Source organism: Pristiophorus japonicus, chromosome 20, assembly GCF_044704955.1.
Source record: "Pristiophorus japonicus isolate sPriJap1 chromosome 20, sPriJap1.hap1, whole genome shotgun sequence".
Classification (NCBI taxonomy): domain Eukaryota; kingdom Metazoa; phylum Chordata; class Chondrichthyes; family Pristiophoridae; genus Pristiophorus; species Pristiophorus japonicus.
In genome coordinates this window covers 24,423,155-24,450,339 of record NC_091996.1, presented here as the reverse complement: position 1 = coordinate 24,450,339, position 27,185 = coordinate 24,423,155, and the positions used below count along the sequence as shown (strand labels likewise).

Genomic DNA, 27,185 nt, shown 5'->3' with positions numbered 1-27,185 from the left:
AAACAGTTGCAGATTAAACAATAAATTCAAGCTACAGTTGTACTTATCAGCTTTGAAGAGTGCTGGTGTTAATACGCCTTAATGTGCCATAATACCGTGCTTGACTTGACCATGAATAAACGTTAGATCTGTGCGATGCCCATTAATTGCCGTTAAAGCCTTGTACCCCAGTGGTATGCAAGGAACCAAACTCCACCACCACAACATTATTATGAAGCCTGTGATTCATCAGGAATGGTGACTGCTCATCCATCTTCGCCCAGTACCACCCTTGAGTCTAACCACTGCTCCTTTTACTTAAATAGGCTTGTGTAACGTGTCTCATTCTTCCTGGTACACTCTCAACACAAACTATGTTAGACAGGAAGTGCTATATATGCAGACTATAGATATACTCACTGTGTAGTCACTGTATAGTTGCATAAGATGGAGACTTGTTTAACTGCTGTACTATCAATAAGGTTTACGCTGTGTATATACTATGCTGGCACCACTAGAGGGTGCAACTGGTGGAGACCGGGGTTTGCTGCCCTGGTGGCACGAGCTGTATAAAAGGGGAGCCTCCATGCAGTTGCCTCATTCTGGAGTTTGGAATAAAGGACCAAGGTCACTACAGTTTGAGTACAACACATTGCCTCGTGGAGTCATTCATAATAGACATAATAGGAAGAGACCCACCGGTCCATCCAACCTGCCCCATACCAATGTGCTGCCTTGTGTGTCACGATGCATACGCTCGCCACAAACCAACCGGACGGCATGTCATCTCCCGCAGGAGAGGGGAGAAACCAGTTTCAAAACCCAGGCCAATTTGGGGTGGGTGGGGGGGTGGAAATCTGGAAAATTCCTCTCTGACCCCCTCCTTATGGCAATCAAAACTAGTCCAGGAGAGCAGACTGGTCTTGTATGAGGTGATCTCTGCCTCAGCCGGAGCCAAATAGTTGAATATTTCCCCACGCTCAGCAGTGCCCATATTCAGCACACAGCGAACTTCAGCCCAATGTTCTCAAACTTGGCAGTAAGAAAGGGACGTTCCTGGCAAAGCACAGCCAAAATCTATTTTATCCATTCTATTGGAGACTGGCCTTGAAGCCGGAGCTTCCTGAGGCGGGGAGAACGTGCTTCCCTACGAGCCAAGGCTGACCACTGAAACGTATGGCTATCAACGACAGATCACAATGGGATGCTATTTTTTGTTTCGATCCCTGGGTTACATTATCGCGATTATAAAGGGCAGTGTGAGTCAACTCCCATAAATGTAAGAGGTTCAGACGACATAGCGCAGTGACCGACACCACTGAACCTGAAAAGGTATTTATGGCGTAACCAAAACTTTTCACAAATCCTCCAGGCAGTACGCCAGTCAGTGAGTTACTTTTGAAGCATAAGCACTTGTCCTGTAGGTTAACGTAGAAGCCAATTTGCACCGCAACAGCTACCAGATTGTCGTTGAAAACCCATCAGGCTCACTAATGTCCTGAAATAGATCTGCCGTCCTTACGTTGTCAGAGAGGTCAGTGCTGAGGGAGCCCAGACCCACAGCAATGTGGTTGAATCTTAACTGCCCTCTGAAATGCCACCTATTTAAGAAGGCGGCTCACCACCACCTTCTCTAGGGCAATTAGGGATGGGCAATAAATGTCAGCCTTGCCAGCGATGCTCACATCCCGTGTATGCATAATAAAAAAACTAAATATATATATATATATGTGTGTGTGTACAGATTCATAGGTAGTTCACTGGATGGACCAATTAGTTAATGAAATCTGTTTTTTGTGTGGGTAATAGCGACGGACCCAGTGTTAATATGAGAGGTTGTCATCAAATTCGCAGCTTGCTCCGCCAGAACAGAAGGATGGTGAGGAAGTCATGAAGGTTAAAATGAGGGACAAAGTGAAAATGCCTAGTTTCCTCTATAATTGATTTTATTTGAAGTTGTGTTGACTGCGTTCCCACAGTCACTGTGATGAGCTATAATCCACCATTTTGCTCATTTACAAGCACCTTTCATTTTTACTTAAAAGGACACGGCTGCTGCCAACGACCAGTGTTTTTTTTTTGTTGGTGCCGGATTTCCCAAAATGAGGAATTAAGAAGTGGATTAAAAAAAAAATCTTCATTTGTAGTTTCATTTATCAATTGTGTGTGAATTGTAGAATTTATTCAGGTAGGAGCCACTTTGAAACGGGGAATGTGATCTGTTTCAGTGTTTCCGATCAGACATTTTTCCGAACAGCTCCTATTTTGACAGCCCTGACAAGTAGGTTAATTGTTTTAAAACTGACAATGCGGGGTGAAGAGCAAAGAGCCGTGGGACCAGAGGTTGAGAAGGAACGAGGACACCGGGTAACGGGAGAGGTGACAGCAAGCTGGGCCTTTACACTCCTGTCGATTGTTGGAGGAAGGGAAAGTTGAGGGAGGGAATGTTTACGGTCCCAGGAAAGTACAGATTAGTACAGGAGAGAAATGATACTAATTACTGAGCTTAAAAATAGTTTTCTGCCGAGCTCGGGTGGTTAGGGGCTCTTGATTGCAGAGCTGCACGAGCGGTTTGTGCACGTTATTGTGGAAGTTCTGCTATTTCTAGAGGGATAGAATTGAAAATTGGGGAGGTTATGCTCAACCTGTATCGAACCTTGGTTGGACCTCACTTAGAATACTGCGTACAGTCCTGGTTGCCATATTATAAAAAGGGTATAGAGGCATTGGAGAGGGTGCAGAGAAGATTTACAAGGATGACACCAGAAATGCGAGGGTGTACATAGGAAAGGATGAACAGTCTGGGTCTCTTTTCTCTTGAAAAAAAGACGGCTGAGGGGAGACCTACGAGAGGTCATTAAAATTATGAAATATTTTGATAGAGTGGATACAGAGAAAATGTTTCCCCTTGTGGGGAAGAGCATAACTAGAGCCCATCAATATAAGATGGTCACCAAGAAATCCAATGGGGAATTCAGAAGATCTTCTTTACCCAAAGGGTGGTGAGAATGTGGATCTCGCTACCACAGGGAGTGGTTGAAGTGAATAGTATCGATGCATTTAAGGGGAAGCTAGACAAGCATATGAGGGAGAAGGGAATAGAGGGTAATACGGATGGATTTAGATGAGGAGAGACTGGAGGAGGCTCGAGTGGAACATAAAGGCCGGCGTGGACTGGTTGGGCCAAATGGCCTGTTTCTGTGCTGAATATCCTACGTACTCTTTAAATTTGCCCGTTATTTTTTTAGATTTCCCGTAGCTTCCGGCTCGTTGTCAGGAGTCACTTCTTATTTAAAAAGACCATTTCATGTGGAGAATTCCAGCGGGCATGGAATGTTCCTGGCGGCCTGCGTATGTACCGTTAAACAGTTGAATAATAAAGATGGGTCAATTCTGGCATTCGGTGACTAAACTTTACATCGCCGCTGCGTTAAAGACATTTCAAGGAGAAGCGCCCATGATGAGTCACTTTATGCAACGGAACAATCCTTGCAACAAAAAAAGTTGATGCTCTGAAAGCCATCTGGTGCAATTGTAAGAGCTAAGATTTAAAAAGGAAACACTTGCCGTGTTCCGAGGGAAACTACTTATTTCTATTTGGTGTGGACAGGCAGCTGACTTGAATTATATTGCAGCAGGCAGGCTATTACCGTCCTGATTAAATCAGGGAAAACAACCACATTTCCAGCTGTTGTTCGGAGATGCTGTGAAAACATGAAGGACATGGACAGAAACCAAAGCTTGTTAATCCGTGCGGGATTATTTTAAATAGCACGTTGTCCTTTGCTGCTGGAAGTCTTGGACGAGCCGGCGCGTATTCATTATTTGAGGGAGCTGTGCCATGCTCCGACTTTGAACGTGCATCAACCCCTCACTCTCGGCTCCTCCCTGGCCAGAAACACTCGCCAGCTCTCTCTTTGTAGCACAATATAAAATCAACAAAAGTAGACGCGAGAAGATCTATAAATTACTATCGTGATATTTGCTTCATGGGTTCTTTGCTTAAGAATTCATAGAACTAATTGGTTTATTAACAAAGGTTTAACAATCACACCACATGCTACCAGTTCATCCACTAGGCTCACAACTGCATACCTCATCGTGGATGGCCTAGACCCAACTGGCTGGGGTTTTATTGAGTCTTGTGAACATCACGTGACTGGCTAAGTCACTCACTGCAACAGCTCTACAAACCCGTGAACATATTCGCAGGTGTATACATTACTACTAAAAACTGCACAGTGAACTTCTGTAACTTTAATAACTAAACGAATTGTAAGCTTTTGTTCACCAGTGTCTTTGATTTGAATTCTTGATCAAGAGGCTTCCTTTGACTAAAACCAATGAAAAGTACATAGTTATAATAGAGATATTCTAATTGTGGCACTTTTAAAACAGTAGGCATTTAAAAAAAAAATGCACCATATGTATTAAAATTATATATAAACAGGCAAATGCTAGAGCATTCTGACGAAAGGTCACAGACCTGAAACGTTAACTCTATTTCTCTCTCCGCAGTTGCTGCCTGACCTGTTGAGTACTTGTAGCATTTTCTGTTTATATTTCAGATTGTCAGCATCGGCAGTATTTTGCCTTTTTGTATTCGTGTATTTAAATGATAGTCTGCTAGTTTATTTGATTTGTAGATAGTGGTTAAATGATGTTACTCTGTGTTATATGCTATGAAAGTGTGCCAAGAGCACCCTCAAGTCCCGTCGCCGAGAGCATGTAGAAAGCAAGCGCAGGCAGCGGAAGGAGCTTGCGGCAAACCAGACTCCCCACCCACCCTTTGGTCATCAGTCATTGAAAGTTGGCATGCAGGTACAGCAGGCAGTAAAGAAAGCAAATGGCATGTTGGCCTTCATAGCGAGAAGATTTGCGTATAGGAGCAGGGAGGTCTTGCTGCAGTTGTACAGGGCTTTGGTGAGGCCACACCTTGAATATTGTGTGCAGTGTTGGTCGTCTAATCTGAGGAAGGACATTATTGCTATTGAGGGAGTGCAGCGAAGGTTCACCAGACTGATTCCTGGGATGGCAGGACTGACATATGAAGAAAGACTGGATCGACTAGGCTTATATTCACTGGAAGTTAGAAGAATGTGAAGGGCTCTCATAGAAACATATAAAATTCTGACGGGACTGGACAGGTTCGGAAGAATGTTCTCGATGTTGGGGAAGTCCAGAACCAGGGGTCACAGTTTAAGGATAAGGGGTAAGCCATTTAGAACAGAGATGAGGAGAAACTTTTTCACCCAGAGAATGGTGAACCTGTGGAATTCTCTACCACAGAAAGTTGTTGAGTCCAGTTCGTTGGATATATTCAAAAGGGAGTTAGATCTGGCCCTTATGGCAAAAGGGATCAGGGGGTATGGGGAGAAAGCAGGAATGGGATACTGAAGTTGCATGATCAGCCATGATCATATTGAATGGTGATGCGGGCTCGAAGGGCCGAATGGCCTGCTCCTGCACCTATTTTCTATGTTTCCTTCAACGACTGTCTGTCCCACCTGTGACAGAGACTGTAATTCCCGTATTGGATTGTTGAGTTACCTCAGAACTCACTTTTAGAATGGAAGCAAGTCTTGATTTCGAGGGACTGCCTATGATGATGATCTGAAAAGGTCATCCACGACTGCATGTTGTGCCAAGTTCATCCCCGACACTTTTGGCCAAGTTGGTCTGGTCTGAGATGTTGCATAATGGGCACTCTGCCTTGTAGATTGGAAACTCTGAGATCTTCCATCTTTCACAGTCGTTGGAGATTCTCCACTATGCATCAGGTTTTGCACTTAGTTCCACAATAACATCAGCTTGCTTTTGTATAGCAGCCCTTGTATGCACAATGACATCGAAGAGTACATCATATTAAGCAAAACAAAAGAGTGGATTACATGTAAGAGGAGGAAAAGGAAAAAATTAGAGTCTTCAGCTGAGAGACCAGAGGCATGGCCCTAGTGAAGAGTTGTAAGGAGACTTTCACAGAAAAATGGGCATAACCAATTTCTACTTTTCTGATGGAATTAAAAGACTAAAAACTGAAAAGAATGTGAAAGTGCATATTTTTGTTTTATAATGTAGTTGTGGGATGGTGCTGTTAAGGCCGACTTGGTTCTGAGTTGAAGCAACCGACTGAATTTCCATGGTCAGAAAGACTGTAACCCTTGAACGTGGGACCAGCAGCAGAAATGGTCGCTCCTGTCCTCAGCCGCAGGGTCATCGAGGGGGAGTTCTGCTATTCATTCGGAAACACATTGTTCAGCAGCGATCTGACGGTTGGGGTTCTGCTGATTTAATGAGGCGAAAGCTGCTTTCAGACAGCTGAAAGCAAAAATATCTGAATGACATCAGCGAGCTATATAATGCAAATTGGCTGCTGCATTTCCCACATTACGACAGCGACTACACTCCAAAAGTACTTCATTGGCTGTAAAGCGCTTTTGAGATGTCCGGTGGTCGTGAAAGGCGCTATATAAATGCAAGTCTTTTCTTTCTCGCCTGTGGAAGCCCCACCGTGGGTTAACTAAACATGGTAGTAAATGCATAGACTGGTTATTTTTTTTCTTTGTTCATCACAGGGCAAGATTTTCTCTGTGCACCTTGAGTAATAAAACCAATTGATAATGAGCATATAAATATTTTCACTGTACATAGTCCACAGACAAAATCTTCCCCTGCCCCACCACCAGAAATAATTCCTCCCGTGAATGATGTCCTGCTTTCTTCAAAATAAATTTAGCCCAACTTCGTGTACGCAATCATCCACATTGTGTAATAAAGGCGGGAACAGAGTATGGAACATGCGTGAGGTTTGAGCTTATTCATGCTGATTATGCAAATTACGCACCTAATCATGCAAAAAATACCTTGGGCTAGAAATTGGCCTCCTTTTGCGCCCCCTGTTAGCGCCTCCGCAGGGGCTATAACGGGGTGCGACCGGCTCTGCGAGCGGGCGTGGCGAGAGCACGATCGCCCGCAAAATTGCCGCCCTGGTTTGCGGCAGCACTAACCGCAAGCGCCACGATCTCCTGCACCCCAGAGATCGTGACCTCCTCCGGCTGCGTAGCGCCCCGGATCCGAACTTCAGGGTATTTAAAGGTGTGTTTTCCGGGATGTGGGCGTCGCGGGCCATTCCGGGATGTGGGCGTCGCGGGCCAGGCCGGCGATTATTGCCCATCCCTCATTGTCCTCGAGAAGGTGGTGGAGAGCCGCTTTTTTGGACTTGACTTGAACCCATAATTGTGAAAAGCTGTCATTCATCCTATAGGACTAGATCGTGGGCCGCCCCGACCTGTGTGAGAACACCACCGCAGGTCGGGGCTATAAAATAGAGCTGGAGCATCGGGCCCTGGAACATTGTGGTGGAGCTGTGGCGAATGAGGGTATGGGGCCCAGGGGCAGCACGGGCCATGCCCACACTGCGATACGTGTGCGCACTAGGTCCATGCAGCAGAGCAAGTCTCCAGTCATCCTGGTTAATCCTTGTCACTGGATAAAGGCCGAGCTCTGTCAAGCCCATGTGGTGGTTGCCACGTTTTTTTAAAAAAAATCCACACACAGGCATCTTCCACCCCCTCAACCTGAGTTCAGGACTGGAACATCGGGTCCTTCATTGAAACATCTGTGAACTCTTGTGGAAACAAGTCATCCTCGTTCGAGGGACCGCCTATGAATATGAATGAAAGGACTAGATACATGCTAAATGATACAAAATGGGTTGCTCCATAACCTGTCTTTGTCACAGTGGCGTATGTGTCATGTAGAACTGAAAATAGTATTTTAATTTATCAATTTAATGGATTGTTGGTTTACTGGTAGCAAGAGAAATACCATCTACCACAAAATAAGTGATAAGAATAACAATTAGAAAGTATAAAGTATGCATTTTGAGTATGATAAAACAGAATGTATTATATTCGTTGATCTTCTGTGCTGTTGCTATAGAGAAAAATAATAAAACAAAAGGCCCTCCTCAACTATGACTCTGCTGCTCTATCATTCTTCTTCCTTCCATCTCCCTCTTACACTTCCACATTGTGCCTCTTACTTTGTCAACTCTTGCACAGAGAACAAACTCGCTTTTGTATAGTAGCCATCACATCCTCAGGATAGCGTAAAGCGCTTTCCAACTGCTGAATCCTTTCTCAAGTGCAGTTATTGTTGTACAGGCAAACCTGGCAGCTCATTGGTCTACATACATCAAGTTCCACAAACAGGAAATGAGATATATGAGCAGTTAATCCATTTTGTTGCAGTTGGTTGAGGGGTGATTATTGCCCAGGACGCCGAGAGAATGCCCTGCTCTAATTTGAAAAGGCTCTTTTACATTGTCCTGAACAGACGGGTGGAGCTGTGGTTTAACATCTCATTTTCAAATGCAGCAGCTCCATCAATGCAGTGCTCGCTCAGTACTGCAATGAAATGTCAGCTCAGAGTACATGCTCAATTCCCAGAGTGAGGCTTGGACTCACAACATTGATGGGGTTAGATGACGTAAGGGTGGGAGGAGGCTTGAGTGGAGCATAAACACCGGCACGGACAGGTTGGGCCGAATGGCCTATTTATGAGCTTGTAATTCTAAGTTCTGGATTAGAGCTGAGAGTGCTACTATGTGAGATGAGTTGATGTTGCATCTCCCTATTTGTATCCAACTCTTTTTCCTGCCCCCTCTTTTTGGAAGTGTCTCCTTCCGTCTATCTAAGTTTCCCACCCTTTGTATGTGTTATGTTCAGAATAACGCCACAATACTGTACATTGTAAGCTCAAACTGTTGTGACCTTGGTCTCTTTTTAATGTAACTCCAGAGTGAGGAAGCAGCATGGTAGACTGCCTTTTATACCTGCTTGCCTGGGGTGTGCAGGTGACCCTTGAGGCTCCCACAGGTGCGCCCCCTGGTGGCAAGTCTTACACATTGGTAATGTTTACATATGCTGCTCACATTTTGTGTTAGCTAATAAGGAGCAATATTGTATGACTGTCCTTGTAAAGTGGCTTTGCATTAACTCTAGTGAAACATTGCATTCCAGCGCTCCTTTCCTTTTCGAACAAATGCCTGATTGCGGCAAAAATAAAATTGCTGCAATGATTTAATCAGAAATGTTGTGGTTGCTATGGCGACATGGGAAAATCTCATTATGTCGCTCCAACTTGTAATTACTTGATTCCATCTTATTGCGAAAACATACACCAACTATCATTGAGAATTTTGAAGTATGACTTTATCAGATCAGCCATGATCTTATTGAATGGCGGAGCAGGCTCGAGGGTCCAAATGGCCTACTCCTGTTCCTATTTCTTATGTTCTAATTTGGATATAAATTGTACATGCAGGTTGGTTGAGAATAACATAGTATTCCCATATAAATCCAATTGAAGTGCCTGCTGCCACTTGAGCACATTGATATTGCTTTTTTATGTTTAGGCATAATTTGATTCCCCTGCTCATGAAATTGCTAGGGCAGAAGGTTTAATACAAGTGTCATCAATGCAGTGTTGATTAATTCCTTTCACCCTTCATTATTTTGTACTGAAAACTGCTGGCGTGTGATTGTTGGTGAGTGTGCACCATCAGTAGCACAGCCGAGACTGAAACGTGTGCTTCAATGTGACCACCATAAGGAGCTCGGCCTGAAGAAGAAACTTCCTTCCCAAATGACCACAAGTGCTTTTCGTCTACTCCTTCGCCATCAGCAGAAAAATATCTCAACATATTTGGTATAAAAGGGTAATGCTTGTGATCTGACTTGTCAAGGGCCTTCCATTACTGGATCAGAATATTGGCCTTTCCTGAACTTATGAGCCCTCAATATCACAAGATGAATACAAATGAAGGAAGTCCATTTGGGTCATCCATCCAGAAAATAAAATGTGGTGTCTTCCTGTTTACCATTGGGCAGTTTCCTCAATGGGTCCAGTAGCCTGGACTCAACCATTCATTCTCTCAACCTCTTCCAACCATTAATCATCGTCTGTGCAAAGATGTCTTTCCTGATGTGTGTCCGAAATTGAACCCCACAACCCTGAACCTATGACCTCTTGTCCTGCTGCCCTGGCTTATGCTAAAAAGTATTGTTTTGGGTTTGCTATCTCTTTACATTACAGATATATCTTTATAATGTCCCCTCGGAGACATCTCTTTCCCATCTCAAATGGATTTGAAGCAGCTATTTTATTCTTGTATATCATAGAAACATAGAAAATAGGTGCAGGAGTAGGCCATTTGACCCTTCGAGCCTGCTCACCATTCAATATAACCATGGCTGATCATGCAACTTCAGTATCCCATTCCTGCTTTCTCTCCATACCCTTGATTCCTTTAGCCATAAGGGCAACATCTAACTCCCTTTTGAATATATCCAACGAACTGGACTCAACAACTTTCTGCGGTAGAGAATTCCACAGGTTCACAACTCTGAGTGAAAAAGTTTCTCCTCATCTCGGTCCTATATAGCTTACCCCTTATCCTTAGACTGTGATCCCTGGTTCTGGACTTCCCCAACTTCGGGAACATTCTTCCTGCATCTAACCTGTCCAGTCCGGTCAGAATTTTATATGTTTCTATGAGATGCCCTCTCATTCTTCTAAATTCCAGTGAGTATAAGCCTAGCTGATCCAGTCTTTCTTCATATGTCAGTCTTGCCATCCCGGGAATCAGTTTGGTGAACCTTCGCTGCACTCCCTCAATAGCAAGAATGTCCTTCCTCAGATTAAGAGACCAAAACTGTACACAATATTCAAGGTGTGGCCTCACCAAGGCCCTGGACAACTGCAGTAAGACCTCCCTGCTCCTATACTCAAATCCCCTAGCTATGAAGGCCAACATGCCATTTGCCTTCACCGCCTGCTGCACCTGCATGCCAACCTTCAATGATTGATGTAGCATGACACCCAGGTCTCGTTGCACCTCCCCTTTTCCTAATCTGTCACCATTCAGATAATATTCTGCTTCCTGTTCTTACCACCAAAGTGGATAACCTCACATTTATCCACATTATACCGCATCTGCCATGTATTTGCCTACTCACTTAACTTGTCCAAGTGACCCTGCAGCCTCTTAGTATCTTGACTTGGAGACAACTGCTGTGCATCAAGTGTCGAAATCAAATGAAGTGGAATTTCCCCATCAACATTGTCCCTCACAGCAGGTCAACTGCACGAGAAGCACGTCTGTGTAGATGGTTTTAAAAAGGAACCAAATGGTAAATTAAAAATACGGAGTCCTTGGCTTCGATATTAACCCCCCCCCGATGTTGCTTTGTTCCCGCCTCTGCATTAATATCGGGACCCTTGTCTCTGTTAATGCTTAAAATATAACCAGGGGAAACATGAATATAAGTTGCAACAGTAAAAAAAAAAAATAATTGATTAGAATTGTCTCACTTTTTAACTTGTAATGCAAACAGTAACTTATACTTTGACTCTCAAAAATGAACTACTGCACGTTGTTCAAATTGAGCTACTGAAAGTGAAGCAGTACTTCAATACTCAATGTGCCTGCTTTAAGATCATATTAATTCTGTTTGTTGTTCTTCCAATAATTCCTACAGCCAGATTTCCTGCTCCATCGCCACGAGATGAACACTGTAACTGTGGGAAAACTTGCATTGCTTTGGCATTTGTCTGCAATGAGGTTACGGTCTCTCACTGTTTTAGCTTCACGAGTCTATATAACCGCAGACGAACTTTGACATTTGAATTTTGAAGCTGGTTCATTATCAAAATATCACTGGCACCTGCTGGGGTACAGTTCTTAAGCAGCAAATATACTTGAAGTGTGGGCATAGAAAATAGGTCTTAGCAAGCCATAGCTAAGCCGCCTCCTGTGCTTGCCTAACATCCACAATTTCATTTATTAGCAATCATAACTGTATAAGATATGGGAACTGATTTGCTGGCGATTTTGAATTCCTTTTAAACTTTAAATTTATTGTAGAAAACAGCTGGCAAAATAGTCGCTCTTTTTTCTTTCCTTTTTAAATAAACATTTAAGTACGTTTACGCAGGCCTCCCGTTTCTCTAGATAGAGAGTGAAAGAAAGAAAGAAAGACTTAGATTTATATAGCGCCTTTCACAGCCACTAGACGTCTCAAAGCGCTTTAAAGCCAATGAAGTACTTTTGGAGTGACGTCGCTGTTGTAATGTAGGAAACACGGCAGCCAATTTGTGCACAGCAAGCTCCCACAAACAGCAATGTGATAATGACCAGATAATCTGTTTTTGTTATGTTGATTGAGGAATAAATATTGGCCAGGACACCGGGGATAACTCCCCTGCTCTTCTTCGAAATAGTGCCATGGGATCTTTTGCGTCCACCCGGAGAGAGCCATCGGGGCCTCAGTTTAACGTCTCATCCGAAAGACGGTACCTCCAACAGTGCAGCTCTCCCTCAGCACTGCACTGGAGTGTCAGCCTAGATTTTTGTACTCTGGGACTTGAACCCACAACCTTCTGACTCGGAGGCGAGTGTGCTACCCACTGAGCCGCAGCTGACAGGGTGGTATAATTAGCCAGCATAACTCTACAAATAGTACGTACCATACCAGTATAACTGCACTATTAATGAATTAAACATCTGTCATGCTTTCTATGCTGTAATTATCACTCCTCTGCTAAAAGGAACTACACCTTCATTTGACATTGGTGGTACGGGACTCCGTGACGCTAAACTAAACTAATTGAACAAAATCTCTACCGTAATTGGCACTGACACATACGACAGCGAATATTTGCTTCTGCAGTTGAAATTTGACAGTGCTCTCTGAACATGTATGGATGAATTGACTTGAAGCTGACTGTGTAATTATGCCAAATGTTAAGACTGAAGGGAAATTATTTATGACCTGACACAATTGTTTTGAGGATTTTATACCCCTATTAGTCCCTTCAATTTCCTCCCTCGTGTCCTGAAGAGACTGGCTTGTCTTGAGGCAATGATTCAGTGGATCCGGAGTGTGCTATAAATGTCTTAGCCTAGAAAATGAACAACCAGCTCATCTATGAGGAACTTAGAAATTTACAGCACGGAAGGAGGCCATTTCGGCCCCTCGTGTCTGCGCTGGCCAACCAAGAGAATCCAGCTTAATCCCGCTTAACAGCTCTTGGTCCGTAGCCCTGTAGGTTACGGCACTTCAGGCGCACATCCAAGTACTTTTTAAATGTGGTGAGGGTTTCTGTCTCTACCACCCTTTCAGGCAGTGAGTTCCAGACCCCCACCACCCTCTGGGTGAAGAAATTTCCCCTCAAATCCCCTCTAAACCTTCTATCAATTACTTTAAATCTATGCCTCCTTGTTATTGATCCCACTGCTGAGGGAAATAGGTCTTTCCTATCCACTCTATCTAGGCCTCTCATAATATTCTACACCTCAATAAGGTCTCCCCCCTGCCGAGTCTGATCCAAAAGAAAACAACCCCATCCTATCCAATCTTTCCTCCTAGCTAAAATTCTCCAGTCCAGGCAACATCCTCGTAAATCTCATCTGTAGCCTCTCTCGTGCAATCACATCTTTCCTGTAGAACTTCATATCCAAGCCACATCCACACATACCTTTGCCATTGGGGGTCATTGTGTCACTGTGCAAAGCAAGAAGTCTGTCTGTAACCCAAGGGCACTGAGTGTTCCTCCCACTATCTGGGTCATATCACCCAGCTCAGCATAGAGTGAGGAACAAACATGGGAACCCCCTTGATCTGTGTTGTTCTGTTGCACACATTATGCATCAAGCCATCAGGAGAGACCTCCAGTAGACCTTTGAAGAAACATTCTCGTTGACTGAGAGACTGGTCAGTAATGCAAAGTCACATCCCGCAATTGTACGAGCAGCTTAAGCCAACCAAAAGCCATTGTGAAATTACAACATGCTGAGGTGCAGAGGGACCTGGGAGTCCTTGTGCATGAATCCCAAAAAGTTAGTTTGTAGGTGCAGCAGGTAATCAGGAAGGCGAATGGAATGTTGGCCTTCATTGCGAGAGGGATGGAGTACAAAAGCAGGGAGGTCCTGCTGCAACTGTATAGGGTATTGGTGAGGCCGCACCTGGAGTACTGCGTGCAGTTTTGGTCACCTTACTTAAGGAAGGATATACTGGCTTTGGAGGGGGTACAGAGACGATTCACTAGGCTGATTCCGGAGATGAAGGGGTTACCTTATGATGATAGATTGAGTAGACTGGGTCTTTACTCGTTGGAGTTCAGAAAGATGAGGGGTGATCTTATAGAAACATTTAAAATAATGAAAGGGATAGACAAGATAGAGGCAGAGAGGTTGTTTCCACTGGTCGGGGAGACTAGAACTAGGGGGCACAGCCTCAAAATACGGGGGAGTCAATTTAAAACCGAGTTGAGAAGGAATTTCTTCTCCCAGAGGGTTGTGAATCTGTGGAATTCTCTGCCCAAGGAAGCAGTTGAGGCTAGCTCATTGAATGTATTCAAGTCACAGATAGATAGATTTTTAACCAATAAGGGAATTAAGGGTTACGGGGAGCGGGTGGGTAAGTGGAGCTGAGTCCACGGCCAGATCAGCCATGATCTTGTTGAATGGCGGAGCAGGCTCGAGGGGCTAGATGGCCTACTCCTGTTCCTAATTCTTATGTTCTTATGTTCATTTTGCACAATTGCTTAAGCTGCTATATTGGCTTGTACTTTTTTTTTAGTTGGTAATAGGATGTGGGAAAGGCCAACAAGGACACGTGTGTTGTCTATCCATCGATTCCCTGAGAAGATGGTGGTGGGCCATCCCCTTGAACCCATGCATCCTGTGGTGCTGGTGCTCCCACTGTGCTCTGGTCCCGTCATGTTCCAACAAATGTTCTGTTATGACTTGCCCTGTGACAGAAGTCCTAAGGTAATCAGCTGTCTGACTTTTACTGTAGCATTGGACATTATGGAACATTTATTCTCCCCATACTAATTAGGCGCATATTTAATATCGGTTCGACAGTGAGCAAGATACATTTCAAGGGAGGCTAGATGAGCAAATGAGGGCGAAAGGAATAGAATGCTCTGCTGATAGGGTTAGATGGAGAGGCGTGGAAGGAGGCTCGTGTGGAGCATAAACGCCACTATCAAACAGTTGGGCCGAATGGCCTGTTTCTGTGCTGTAGATGCTATGGGTTGGATTTTCCGGTCTTCTCCGCTCCTTTTTTCGCCCCAGAATGGCTGCAATGGCGGCGGTGAAGTGTTCTGGGCAGGCGGTAAGCCTCCAGCGCCCCGCGGCGATCCTCGGGTCTTGTTTAGCGGCGGCGTGGAACAGCCGCGCCCGGTCTGCAACGCCCGTGTTTGTGACACCGGCGTGAGTTTGGACGATTGCCCGCCTCGACACGCGCCTCACACTGACCGCCTGGGAAATCAGGACAGTCCAACCAGTCCGACAGTGAAGAGGTGAGTAATGGACTCCGAAGGCAAGTGTGATTGTATTTACTGTTAATTTTTTTTGCAATTTGTGTTGTGGTGGCGTGGGCAATGTATTGGGAATGTTTTTGTGGGGTTTTTAAAGGGTCCACCACCCGCAAGGCATCTCTCGGAGTGCTCCCGGCCCAGCTCTTTAGTTCAGGATTTTCCCATGCTAGCGCCCAAGAGAGCTGTACAATGCCTCACTTAGCTATGCGCCTCTGACTCAGGGCCCAGCTGCCCAAACTTACCTACTGAGGCGCAAACTATTCCCAGGCGCTAACTTTCCCGCCCCGTCGCCATTATTGCCCCAAAAACATCAAAGCCAAAAATCCAGCCCTATGTAACCTATGCTAGAAACATAGAAACATAGAAAATAGGTGCAGGAGTAGGCCATGCGGCCCTTCGAGCCTGCACCACTATTCAATATGATCATGGCTGATCATGCAACTTCAGTACCCCATTCCTGCTTTCTCTCCATACCCCTTGATCCCTTTAGCTGCAAGGGCCACTCCCTTTTGAATATATCTTAACGAACTGGCCTCAACAACTTTCTGTGGTAGAGAATTCCACAGGTTCACAATTCTGAGTGAAGAAGTTTCTCCTCATCTCGGTCCTAAATGGCTTGCCCCTGACCCTTAGACTATAACCCCTGGTTCTGGACTTCCCCAACATTGGGCTGTGTGGAATTTCTTGTACAATATTGTTATAAACGGCATGTAAACACCACATAGGTGAAGTTTGAAGGCGTGATCGCACATGGCCATGGTAGGAAGTGAATATACAGCACATTGCTTTCTCTACATGTAACCCTGCAGGAAGCCACATTCTTGTTACTGCTAATCTCACTGGGAAAGTTGTCATTTTTATAGTAATCTGAGGATGCATTTCAAAATATTTTTCCTGGACTTCGCCGTGTTTGGTTCTGATGTAGAGGGAGCGAGAGAGCGTGTGTGTGTGTGCCTGGAGGGGATTATGGAATCTGCTTATAGATCCAACATGCATTCCGTATGAGCCAGCCTAACCTCCTTCATCTAAAGACTGGACTGCACTCACTGTAGCTACGAAGCTTTGATTGATTTGTGTACAGTGCGTGTTCACTTTATTCTGGCACGCATCTTTCAGCAGCACTCGCCATGACTCAAACTTACCAATAATTACCACATCCTTCTGGGGCATAAATAAAACAATTACTGGCATTTTTCTACCAGTTCCTAATGGATATATATCAGACAAAAAGATATCATTTGAGTATTGCATTTAATTCCATGGTGCCCATTGCAGTGTGTATAATTAATGGCAGTGACCTATTTGTGCAGTAGGAGGCGCTCTTTTCCACTTATAACTTGGGTTAAAAAAAAGAAAGACTTGCATTTCTATAGTGCCTTTCACGACCACCGGACATCACAAACGCTTTACAACCAATGAAGTACTTTTTGGAGTGTAGTCACTGTTGTAATGTGGGAAACGCGGCAGCCAATTTGCGCACAGCAAGCTCCCACAAACAGCAATGTGATAATGACCCAGATAATCTGTTTTCTTTTTAAGTGATGTTGTTTGAGGGATAAATATTGGCCAGGACACCAGGAATATCTCACCTACTCTAACGTAAGAACGTAAGAAATAGGAGCTGGAGTAGGCCATTTGGCCCCTCGAGCCTGCTCCGCCAATCAATAAGATCATGGCTGATCTTTTCCCTCAACTCTACCTTCCCGCAATATTCCCATATCCCTTAATTCCCTTCGTTCCCCAAAATTTATCGACCTCTGTCTTGAATATACTCAACGACTGAGCAGGCACATCTCTCTGGGGTAGAGATTCACAACACTTTGGGTGAAGAAATTTCACCTCATCTCTGTCCAAAATGGCTGACCCCATATTTTGAGACTGTGACCCCTGGTTCAAGATTCCCCAGCCAGGGGAAACATCCTTCCTGCATCAAGCCCCTGCCTCGAAATAGTGCCATGGGATCTTTTTACGTCCACCTGAGAGCGCACAGGGGACCTCGGTTTAACATCTCATCCAAAAGAGGGTTTCCATGTTAAAGTGGTGCCAGGGAGCTCAGCAATGGAAATTCTATGAATTAGGATTATTGGATGCTGTTTTATAGTTGTCAGGTTTTACTTTCAACAATGTGCCTTAGGCTTCAGACTCTAAGGGGTAGAAATTAATCCCGGGCAGTAATTTGAGACAGGCGGCATCACACGGGCTGCCCGTGAACTAACTCGCACCAAGTCCCATTCACCCATCACCCCTGTGCTCTCTGACCTACATTGGCTTCCAATTAAACAATGCCTCAATTTCAAAATTCTCATCCTTATTTTCAAATCCCTCCATGGCCTATCCCCTCCCTATCTCTAATCTCCCCCAGCCCCCCCCCCCCCCACCCCGAGATATCTGCGCTCCTCTAATTCTGCCTTCTTGAGCATCCCTGAGTATAATCGCTCAACCATTGGTGGCCGTGCCTTCTGTTGCCTCGGCCCCAAGCTCCGAACTCCCTGCCTAAACCTCTCCGCCTCTCTACCTCCTTTTCATCCTTCAAGACACTTCTTAAAATCCACCTCTTTCCTGCCCTAATTTCTCCTTTTGGGGCGCGGTGTCAAATTCTTTGTCTCATACTCCTGTGAAGCGCCTTGGGGCACTTGCACTACGTTAAAGGCGCTTATATAAATACATGTTGTTCTACCCCACTCCCTGATATTCTGCTCCATTGACTTCGATGGAGCCGGATAACGGGCGGCCAGCACGATCCCACCCGCTGTGTGGCACAGCCCAGGACAGACATCTAGCCCAGGACAGACATCTACCCCATGGAGTATGTGCGGCAGTCAGTTATGCTTAGAAAGGGAAAGTAAAACAAACAAGTGAGGGATGCGTGTCTGTGTTAGGTTTATTTTAATTGAAAACAAGTGCTCCTATTTGCAGTAAAGATTTAACATATTGGGCACACACTTGTGCAAGGCCGTCATAAGTTGTTCGCCGGAAGTGCCGGGGGAGTTATATGTTTGACATCCGTCAGTGATTTGTTTCCCCTCTGACACCGCCCTGCACCCCTCTCCCCCCCCCCCCCCCCCCCAAAACCTACAACCTGGGCTGTTTTATCTGGGGTAGGGGGAGGGGAGTTACTCGTCATTTTGTTTCACCTTTTCTCTGAGTGTTTGAAATATTTTTATTCTGTGTGCTTTAATTTAAAGAAAACGCTAAGTTCTATTTTCCTCCCCACTTATTTTAATTTTTCAAATCTTTGCTGATCTTTCACTCCGCCCCCCCCCCCGCCCCCAAACTGAGCGACCTTGGAAGGCCAGTGATGTTCACTGAATAAAGCAGTAGATGCCGGGTCAACATGAGCAGCCCAGCAACGATGCTTCAGACAGAGTGGGAACGCCCAAAAAGAGAGTAAAATGATTTGGTGAAATTGCGGGGAGGATGCAGATGATTAAAAAAAATTTAAGTCAAGGACATCTCGAAGTTGATATGAAGGTGAAGAATGATTGGTGGAAGGTGAAAGTGCAGCACCAAGGGTTTGGCTGATGTTGACTAAAAATATTGGAGGAAGAGGGATGGTTCATTGGTAGCTTGACGTCCACTTGGCATAACTACGAAGACATTTCATTCTTTACAAGCACATTCTCCCATCAGTCTAATAACCATAAAAACAAGCTAGAAATTATTTGTTTAAATATGTGCGTTTTATTTTTTTAACGAAGTGGGTGGCTCACATTTGCCATCAGATTAGCATTTTGACTGCGTTTAATTCCAGCCGCTTGGTCCTGATAGATTGCTTATCTTGTGAAATATACAAGGCTACCAATCTAAGCCAGGGCCAGTGAGGCTATATTGAGACAGTACCTCAGTTATCTTGTGCTCCGCTATAAAATGAAAGACTTGCATTCATTTAGCGCCTTTCACAACTTCAGGATGTCCCAAAGCGCTTTACAGCCAATGAAGCACTTTTTTTGGGAGTGTATTCACTGTAGTAATGTAGGAAACGCTGCAGCCAATTTGTGCACAGCAAGCTCCCACAAACAACAATGTGATAATTACCAGATCATTTTTTTTTGTGATGCTGATTGAGGGCTAAATATTGGCCAGGACACCGGGGATAACTCCCCTACCCTTGTTCGAAGTAGTGCCATGGGATCGTTTACGTCCACCTGAGAGAGCAGACGGGGCCTTGGTTTAACGTCTCACCCGAAAGACTGTAAGCAGATAGCTATGAGCAGTCGCTCCGACTGTCCTCTGAAACTAGCACCCTTGTACTATTTTGGTTTAATGCTCCAGTTATGTCGGCAGCCATTTGAACCTTGACAGTCAGTTAATGCTTCTGCCAAGTAGTTCAGATGATTGGTTCTGTACTCCCTTCCTATTGCAGATAAGAAATCACTGACCGCTTACATTTATTCCCAGACTCCGATCGCAGTCCTTGTTACTCATATTTGATTAGTTTCTGTTTAAATGCCTGACTACTCACGAAGGAAAAAAGGCAAGTGATGGTGTGGAATGAAAAAGGGAGTACGTGTATATTTGCTCATTTATAACACCACTTTTTGTAACTCTTCTCTGCTCAGTTGCTAACCAACTGTAAAACAGAGCTTCCAAAGTTCAACATAAGAGTCACAAATAAACACCACCGCCTTTTTTATTCCTTTGGGTATTCAATGCATATTACTGTTTATGCACTGCATATATTGTGTGAAGGTAAAGATGTTTTGATCTTTTCAAAAACACGTTGATTTTTGCATTTGTTATCCAACAATAAGAGGAATGCTGCCACTGAGCCAAGAGGGACGCTTCAAAAACAGGTTTGGAATAGCTTCAAAAAATGGATTCCCCATGGAGATTGTGAAGGGCTTTGCTTTCCTGCTGTAATGTATTTGCTTCATGGCTTCTTTGCTTAAGAAATCATAGCAACACATTGCTATTAAGAACCAGTTGGTTTATTCGTGAAGGCTTAGCAATCACACTGCACATTACCAGTTCATCCACCAGGCTCTCAACCACCTGCCTCATCGTGGGATCCCCCGAACCCAACTGGCTGGGGTTTTATTGAACCTTGTGAACATCACGTGACTGGCTAAGCCACTCACAGCTCTCCAAATCCTGTGAGCATACTCGGGTGCATACATTACACCTGGTAATGAATTATTTTGCGATACAGTTGATGTCTTTAACTGAGCCCAAATAGTGGATGGGGTGGGACATGGGATAGAGGCAAGGGCGTATGGGCTTGATGAGTTTTATTGGCTGTTTCACCCATCCCATAATGCAGCAGCAGCATCACAACTCTGCAGCCAAACATCACCGTCACTGTGTTGCTTGTTTAAATATTTTTAGTTTGAGCTAAAATATGTTACCGAAGAAAGAAAGAAAGAAAGTCACTTAATAGCTCTAATATTCATGAGACCATTTAACTGAGTTGCTCCCCTGTTTGAAAATCCTGAGCACGTTGGTATGTTACAATGTAAAATCCCTGCCACGTCCGACTCTCCCCAGCTGTGTCTTTACAGAGTGAAATTGCTGGTCAAACTCCTAACTCGCACCAAGTCCCGCTCACCCATCACCCCTGTGCTCGCTGACTTACACTGGCTCCCGGTTAAACAACGCCTCGATTTCAAATTTCTCATCCTTATTTTCAAATCCCTTCATGGCCTCGCCTTCCTTATCTCTGTAATCTCCTCCAGCCCCACAACCCCCCGAGATGTCTGCGCTCCTCTAATTCTGCCCTCTTGAGCATCCCTGATTATAGTCGCTCAACCATTGGTGGGCGTGCCTTTTGTTGCCGAGGCCCCAAGCTCTGGAACTCCCTGCCTAAACCTCTCTGGCTCTCTTTCCTCCTTCAAGACGCTCCTTAAAACATACCTCCTTGACCAAGCTTTTGGTCACCTGCGCTAATTTCTACTTATGCGGCTCGGTGTCAAATTAAAAAAATCTCAAAGCACTCCTGTGAAGCACCTTGGAACATTTCACTATGTTAAAAGGTGCTATGTAAATGCAGTTTATTGTTATAGATGATTAACCCCTGGAACCCATTCCCATCTCCTGGACAAGGTCCATCCCCAACACCTGAATGCAAATGGACTGCGAAGTTGGAGCGAAATTATTCTGCACGAGAGATGCACAATCTTCCTCCTCTCTGGCAGCAGCCCCACACCACGAGCCAGGTCTGCATTTAAGAAAGAACAGTCAGCCCAGTAAAAGAAAATAGCCTAAACCTGGGCAGGTGGCAGCCACAGCAGAGAATTTTGTTTTGTCGGCAAACTTTTAATGCACTTCCCCGGTTCCCGGAGACAGCAGTGGGATGAATAGCCAGTTCGTCATTCTTTGGTAGTCTTGGCTGAGGGCGGAATATTGGCCCAGACTCCAGCTTAAATATACAAATTAAAATGTAATATGTTTATTATGTGATTTATTTTTTTCCCCCATTGGAAATCCATGCTAGGTTTGAATCCAATCCAATCTATAAAGTTTAAAAAAAAAACTGGAGTAAAGTATAAAAAATCCACATTAAAGTTTAAATTATATTTTATTGAAAACTCCCCCAAGAACACATTTGTTCATAAGAATAAATGAGCCAATGAATCTTTGGAACAACAGGGTCAGTCCTCAGTTACTGGCCAGCTCTTGTGCTGAATGCTGTGCCAGATGAACAAGCAACCCATAACTGGCACCAATGTTAACGGGACTTTTAGATAACTGCAATAAAAGTCGAAAGTCACGTTTAGAAATCGGAACTAAAATTAAAAGCCACGTTACCTTTGTGCAAGTTTTGCACACACTTTTTAGTGGCAGTGTCCAACAGGCGGCTGACCTTGTTTCAGTCGGCCCATGCTGCTTCTCGTGTTCAACGCACAAAGTCTAACTTGTGCAGTTTAAAGCAGTCAGGCCGAGACTTGCTTTCAAGCTTTGGAGAAGAGAAGGGAGGATGGCAGTGAGGAGAAGGGAAATAAAGAATGGGAGTGAGGATGGTGGGAATAGGAGGAGAGCCTGTGTTGTTCTGTATTTAGGCGATTGGAACAACAGAGGGGTTACTGGTGTATACAGAGAGCCTGTCTTTTGTATACCAGGTGTCAGAGTCTAAGGATAAGGGGTAAGCCATTTAGGACCGAGATGAGGAGAAACTTCTTCACCCAGAGAGTGGTGAACCTGTGGAATTCTCTACCACAGAAAGTTGTGGAGGCCAGTTCGTTACATATATTCAAAAGGGAGTTAGATGTGGCCCTTACGGCTAAAGGGATCACGGGATATGGTGAGAAAGCAGGAATGGTACTGAAGTTGCAAAAATGATCAGCCATGATCATATTGAATGGTGGTGCAGGCTCGAAGGGCCGAATGGCCTACTCCTGCACCTATTTTCTATGTTTCTCTACAGGAACGTCGGCATTTTGTGTGTGTGGGACGTCTCAGTTTTTCTGTGCATGGTACCATTATTTTGTGTGTGGGGTTTTGCAGTTTTTACACACGGGGACATGACTATTTTGTGTATGGGGCTGGTTTTGGTACAGGTATTTGCTTCCCGGCTCCAAAGCATGGGACAACCCTTGCGTTATTAAATGGTCGAGGATTGTCTAAACAAGGCACAGGACTTCAACTGTGCTCAGTCTTAACACCGGTCCGAAAATGCCCGACAAAGTGTTAGAGGCAAGAGATTGAGAGTGCTTTTTAAATTACGAGTATTTTCTGAATAAACTGAAATGATGGGCCTATTTGAATGCATAAAAAAGCAGTTTCGAGCCCCAACATCTTGGGCAATGTTGATCATTTTCTGTAAATTGTTGTCTACCAATCTCCATTCCTACTTTATCCGGAATCGGTGCTCTGTATTCCAAGGTAAACTTCTAATGCCGGCCAGAAAAGTGATCGGTCATCTCTTGTTGTTTCTGTTACTAACTTCATGCTGTGGTGCTCTCTGGTTCCTCTTGCTCATTGTTAAAACCAAATATGGATGCTGTAATGTATTTGCTTCATGGGTTCTTTGCTTAAGAATTCATAGCAACTCATTGCTATTAAGAACTAGTTGGTTTATTAACAAAGGTTTAATAATCACACTGCACATCCAGTAGGCTCATAACTGCATACCTCATCGTGGATGAACTAGACCCAACTGGCTGGGGTTTTATTGAGTCTTGTGACCATCACGTGACTAGCTAAGCCACTCACTGCAACAGCTCTACAAACCTGTCAGCATACTCACAGCTGCATGCACTACAGATACCCACCTTGAATATTTTATGAATTTTTCATCTCAATACTCCTGTGAAGCGCCTTGGGACATTTCACTATGTTAAAGGCACTATATAAATACAAGTTGTTGTTGAATAGCAAAGTATACTTTGGCTCCCTCCCTACTAGGTATATTTATTCTCCCTCCCATCACAAGTTGAAGGAACACATGAGCTTTAATTTCTTTGTAATTTAACCGGAACTAACAGGATTATTTTATCATGTGAAGTGGCGGTCTGTGTAGATGCTGTTTTGTGCAGTCCGAAGCTTTAAGCTTGGATAAAAGCTGAGACGCGATTCATTATCAAACTAATTGTCTTCCGTTCGACATTTTTCAGCGTCAACGCTTGTCTACGTTTTCCTGAGACATGTTACCTGCACTCGCACGCAAAATTCAGTCTTTAAAAGCCACTCCACATCATCGCCACAGTGCATCTTTGCAGTTCACTTACCAGACGGTGTATTTGTGGGGGGCATGTTAGAAGGAGCCGCTGGCATGGTGGGCAGTAGGTTCAGTGCCAGTTGGCGTCTGTCCTGATGGTTCTGATCCCGCTGGATCTCATTGGTTGTAATTAGGTTGATTTTGCGTTTCTGCGGCGGTGGCTGCATGGGTCTGGCAACGGGCAGCAGCTGGCATCGTGCCTCCAGCTGCGCGATGAGATAGGTCTGGTTGTTTGCCAGTGAGGCCAAGTGCTGGTACTTGTGCTCCAGGTCCCTGTAGCGATTTGAGAGCTGCATCATCTCCGCCGTCTGGTTGAGAATTTTGTTCTCCAGCTGGGAGACCTCGAGGGCATTGTCCCGCTTGCGAATGATCTCGTGCAAGAGCTGCATGTAGAGCTGCGTGACCCGCGAGTTCATGTTCCGGCTCTCCTTCCGCAGCAGCTTGACTTCATTCACCACCCCGCCGTCGACCTCGACCAGCTGCTGCAAGCTCTCGATCTGCCTCTTCTGTTTCAGAAGTTCGCTGTTGATCACTTCCAGCTCTTGTTTGTTGACCCGGCTCTCCAACACCAAATCGGGCTTTGAGTTCACACAGATGGCGCCCGTAACCTTCTGCTGGGGCACAATAAAGGTGTACGAGCACTTGTTCTCCATCGACACTGTGGCGCGCTTGTATCGGTTCGTGTAGATGAATTCCTGCTTCTCATTTTCCTCGCTCGCCTGAAATTCCTCCACTTTGTCAACGCTCACCGCGAGCTCCACCAGTGTAAACAAGATTACAAGAGTCAGTTTCTTCATGGTGTTTCTATGGGTGTATATCCTCTGTTAGCGAGACAGAGTAATGATGATTATTAACGTCAATTCTGAAACGGCATGGGGGAAAAGAGAACATGAATAAAATATTCAAGGGAAACTCTTCAAAAGAATGTTGTAGATTAATGTTCAACAGTCATTCTTCCTTTACATTGTTGGTCATAAAATTTAACAACTACCTTCACTTGATGAAAACTATCTTTACCCAAATAGAATTTTGCTGTCTACAAATCCAGACAAATATGTCCTCAGCTTAATGTTACTTACACAGGCTACACAATATCTATTAATATTAGGACATTCTTGCTATTGAGGGAGTGCAGCGAAGGTTCACCAGACCGATTCCCGGGATGACAGGACTGACATATGAGGAGAGATTGGATTGACTGGGCCTGTATTCACTGGAGTTTAGAAGGATGAGAGGGGATTTCATAGAAACATATAAAATTCTGACGGGACGGGACAGTTTAGATGCACGGAGAATGTTCCCGATGTTGGGGAAGTCCAGAATCAGGGGACATAGTCGAAGGATAAGGGGTAAGCCATTTAGGACTGAGATGAGGAGAAACTTTTTCACTCGGAGAGTTGTTAACCTGTGGAATTCTCTACCGCAGAGAGTTGTTGATGCCAGTTCATTGGATATATTCAAGAGGGAGTTAGATATGGCCCTGACGGCTAAAGGGATCAAGGGGTATGGAGAGCAAGCAGGAAAGGGGCACTGAGGTGAATGATCAGCCATAATCTTATTGAATGGTGGTGCAGGCTCAAAGGGCCGAATGGCCTACTCCTGCACCTATTTTCTATGTTTCTATTAGTCAGACCCAGTTGTTACCGCCTCTCTCTTATACAAATACAGACATGTTCTGTTTATACTATAGATATAGATTCATGCTCATTGTAAATTTGCAGTATAACTGTTCAGAGCACTCAGGATTGTGTTTATCTCCGTCATACAGAAAGATACAAACTTCAGTGTCTTGTTTTTGGTACAGTTCACTGGAAAGCTCAAGATTCGTATCAAGCTGGTGAGCGGCATGATTCAAATTTCCAACCAGATTTAACTTGGGACAGCTGTCAGTGTTTGCCTCCAGTCTGGGTCATCCTGACTTGGTTCTGCCCATGGGGACTGCCGGTATGGACAGGCTGGTGCTGGCAGTCGCCTGGTCCTACATGTGGCCTCAATCCTCTTCATTTATACATGCAGCTTGCAGAGTAACTGCACTGAAACTGGAATTGGGTATTTGGTGTAATATTTGACCCTGAAATGAGCTTTCGACCACACATCCACAGCATAACTGAGAGCACCTATTTCCACCTCCGTAACATCGCCCGCCTCCGCCCTTGCCTCAGCTCATCTGCTGCTGAAACCCTCATCCATGCCTATATTATCTCTCGACTTGACTATTCCAACGCACTCCTGGCTGGCCTCCCACATTCTACCCTACGTAAACTGGAGGTGATCCAAAACTCGGCTGCCCGTGTCCTAACTCACACCAAGTCCAATTCACCCTCACCCCTGTGCTCGCTGACCTACATTGGCTCCTGGTTAAGGAACGCCTCAATTTCCAAATTCGCATCCTTGTTTTCAAATCCCTCCATGGCCTCACCCCTCCCTATCTCTGTAATCTCCTCCAGCCCCACAACCCTCCGAGATGTCTGCGCTCCTCAAAATATGCCCCCGTGAGCATCCCTGATTATAATCGCTCAACCATCGGTGGCCGTGCCTTCTGTTGCCTAGGCCCCAAGCTCTGGAACTTCCTGCTTAAACCCCTCCACCTCTCTACCATTCTTTCCTCCTTCAAGAAGCTCTTTGACCAAGCTTTTAGTCATCTACCCTAATTTCTCCATGAGCTTGGTGTCAAATTTATTTGTCTCATAATACTCCTGTGAAGCGCCTGGGGATGTTTCACTACCTTAAAGGCACTATATTAATACAAGTCATTGTTGTTGGATAACCCTTATTCTTTTAGTAACAGATTTGTGAAAGATAGAGACAGTAATAGGTCTGACAATTAACTTCATTCATTTTCATTTCAAAATATTCACCTGACTTCAAACAGAGCAGTACCCACCATGTCTAGAAACTTGTTGTGTATAGAACTCCCTGGAAATGGTGAGCGAGTGCCTGACCAGACCATTCACAGAACCTCGCCTTGAAAATAAGTTCCTAACTGAGTTTTGCTTTCCTGCCACCTTTAATACCATTTTAAAAAGAAGCACATATTGTTTAACTCTTGCTGCGTTGAACTTTGTGGAGCATTTTGTGACTCTTCGGTCATCAAACAGATTGCTGAACACACAACCACCAGGGCCTAATCTTCATCAATATCCTGTTCAGTTGTCTAAATTAA

At 44.6% G+C, this 27,185-nt stretch overlaps 2 protein-coding genes across 7 annotated transcripts in view; one reads left to right on the top strand and one right to left on the bottom strand.

Annotated features, from left to right (window-relative positions):
• Positions 1 to 27,185, top strand: part of LOC139232442 (ras-specific guanine nucleotide-releasing factor RalGPS1-like) — a 1,066,646-nt gene that overhangs the window by 530,103 nt on the left and 509,358 nt on the right. The gene's annotated exons all lie outside the window — the stretch shown is intronic.
• angptl2b (angiopoietin-like 2b) overlaps positions 1 to 27,185 on the bottom strand; it is a 63,870-nt gene that overhangs the window by 19,045 nt on the left and 17,640 nt on the right. For both annotated transcript variants that reach the window (XM_070862619.1, XM_070862620.1), the window contains exon 2: positions 24,033 to 24,884. In XM_070862619.1, coding sequence (XP_070718720.1) covers positions 24,033 to 24,819 — 787 coding nt within the window. In that variant the 5' untranslated portion in view covers positions 24,820 to 24,884. The remainder of the gene's footprint in view (positions 1 to 24,032; positions 24,885 to 27,185) is intronic.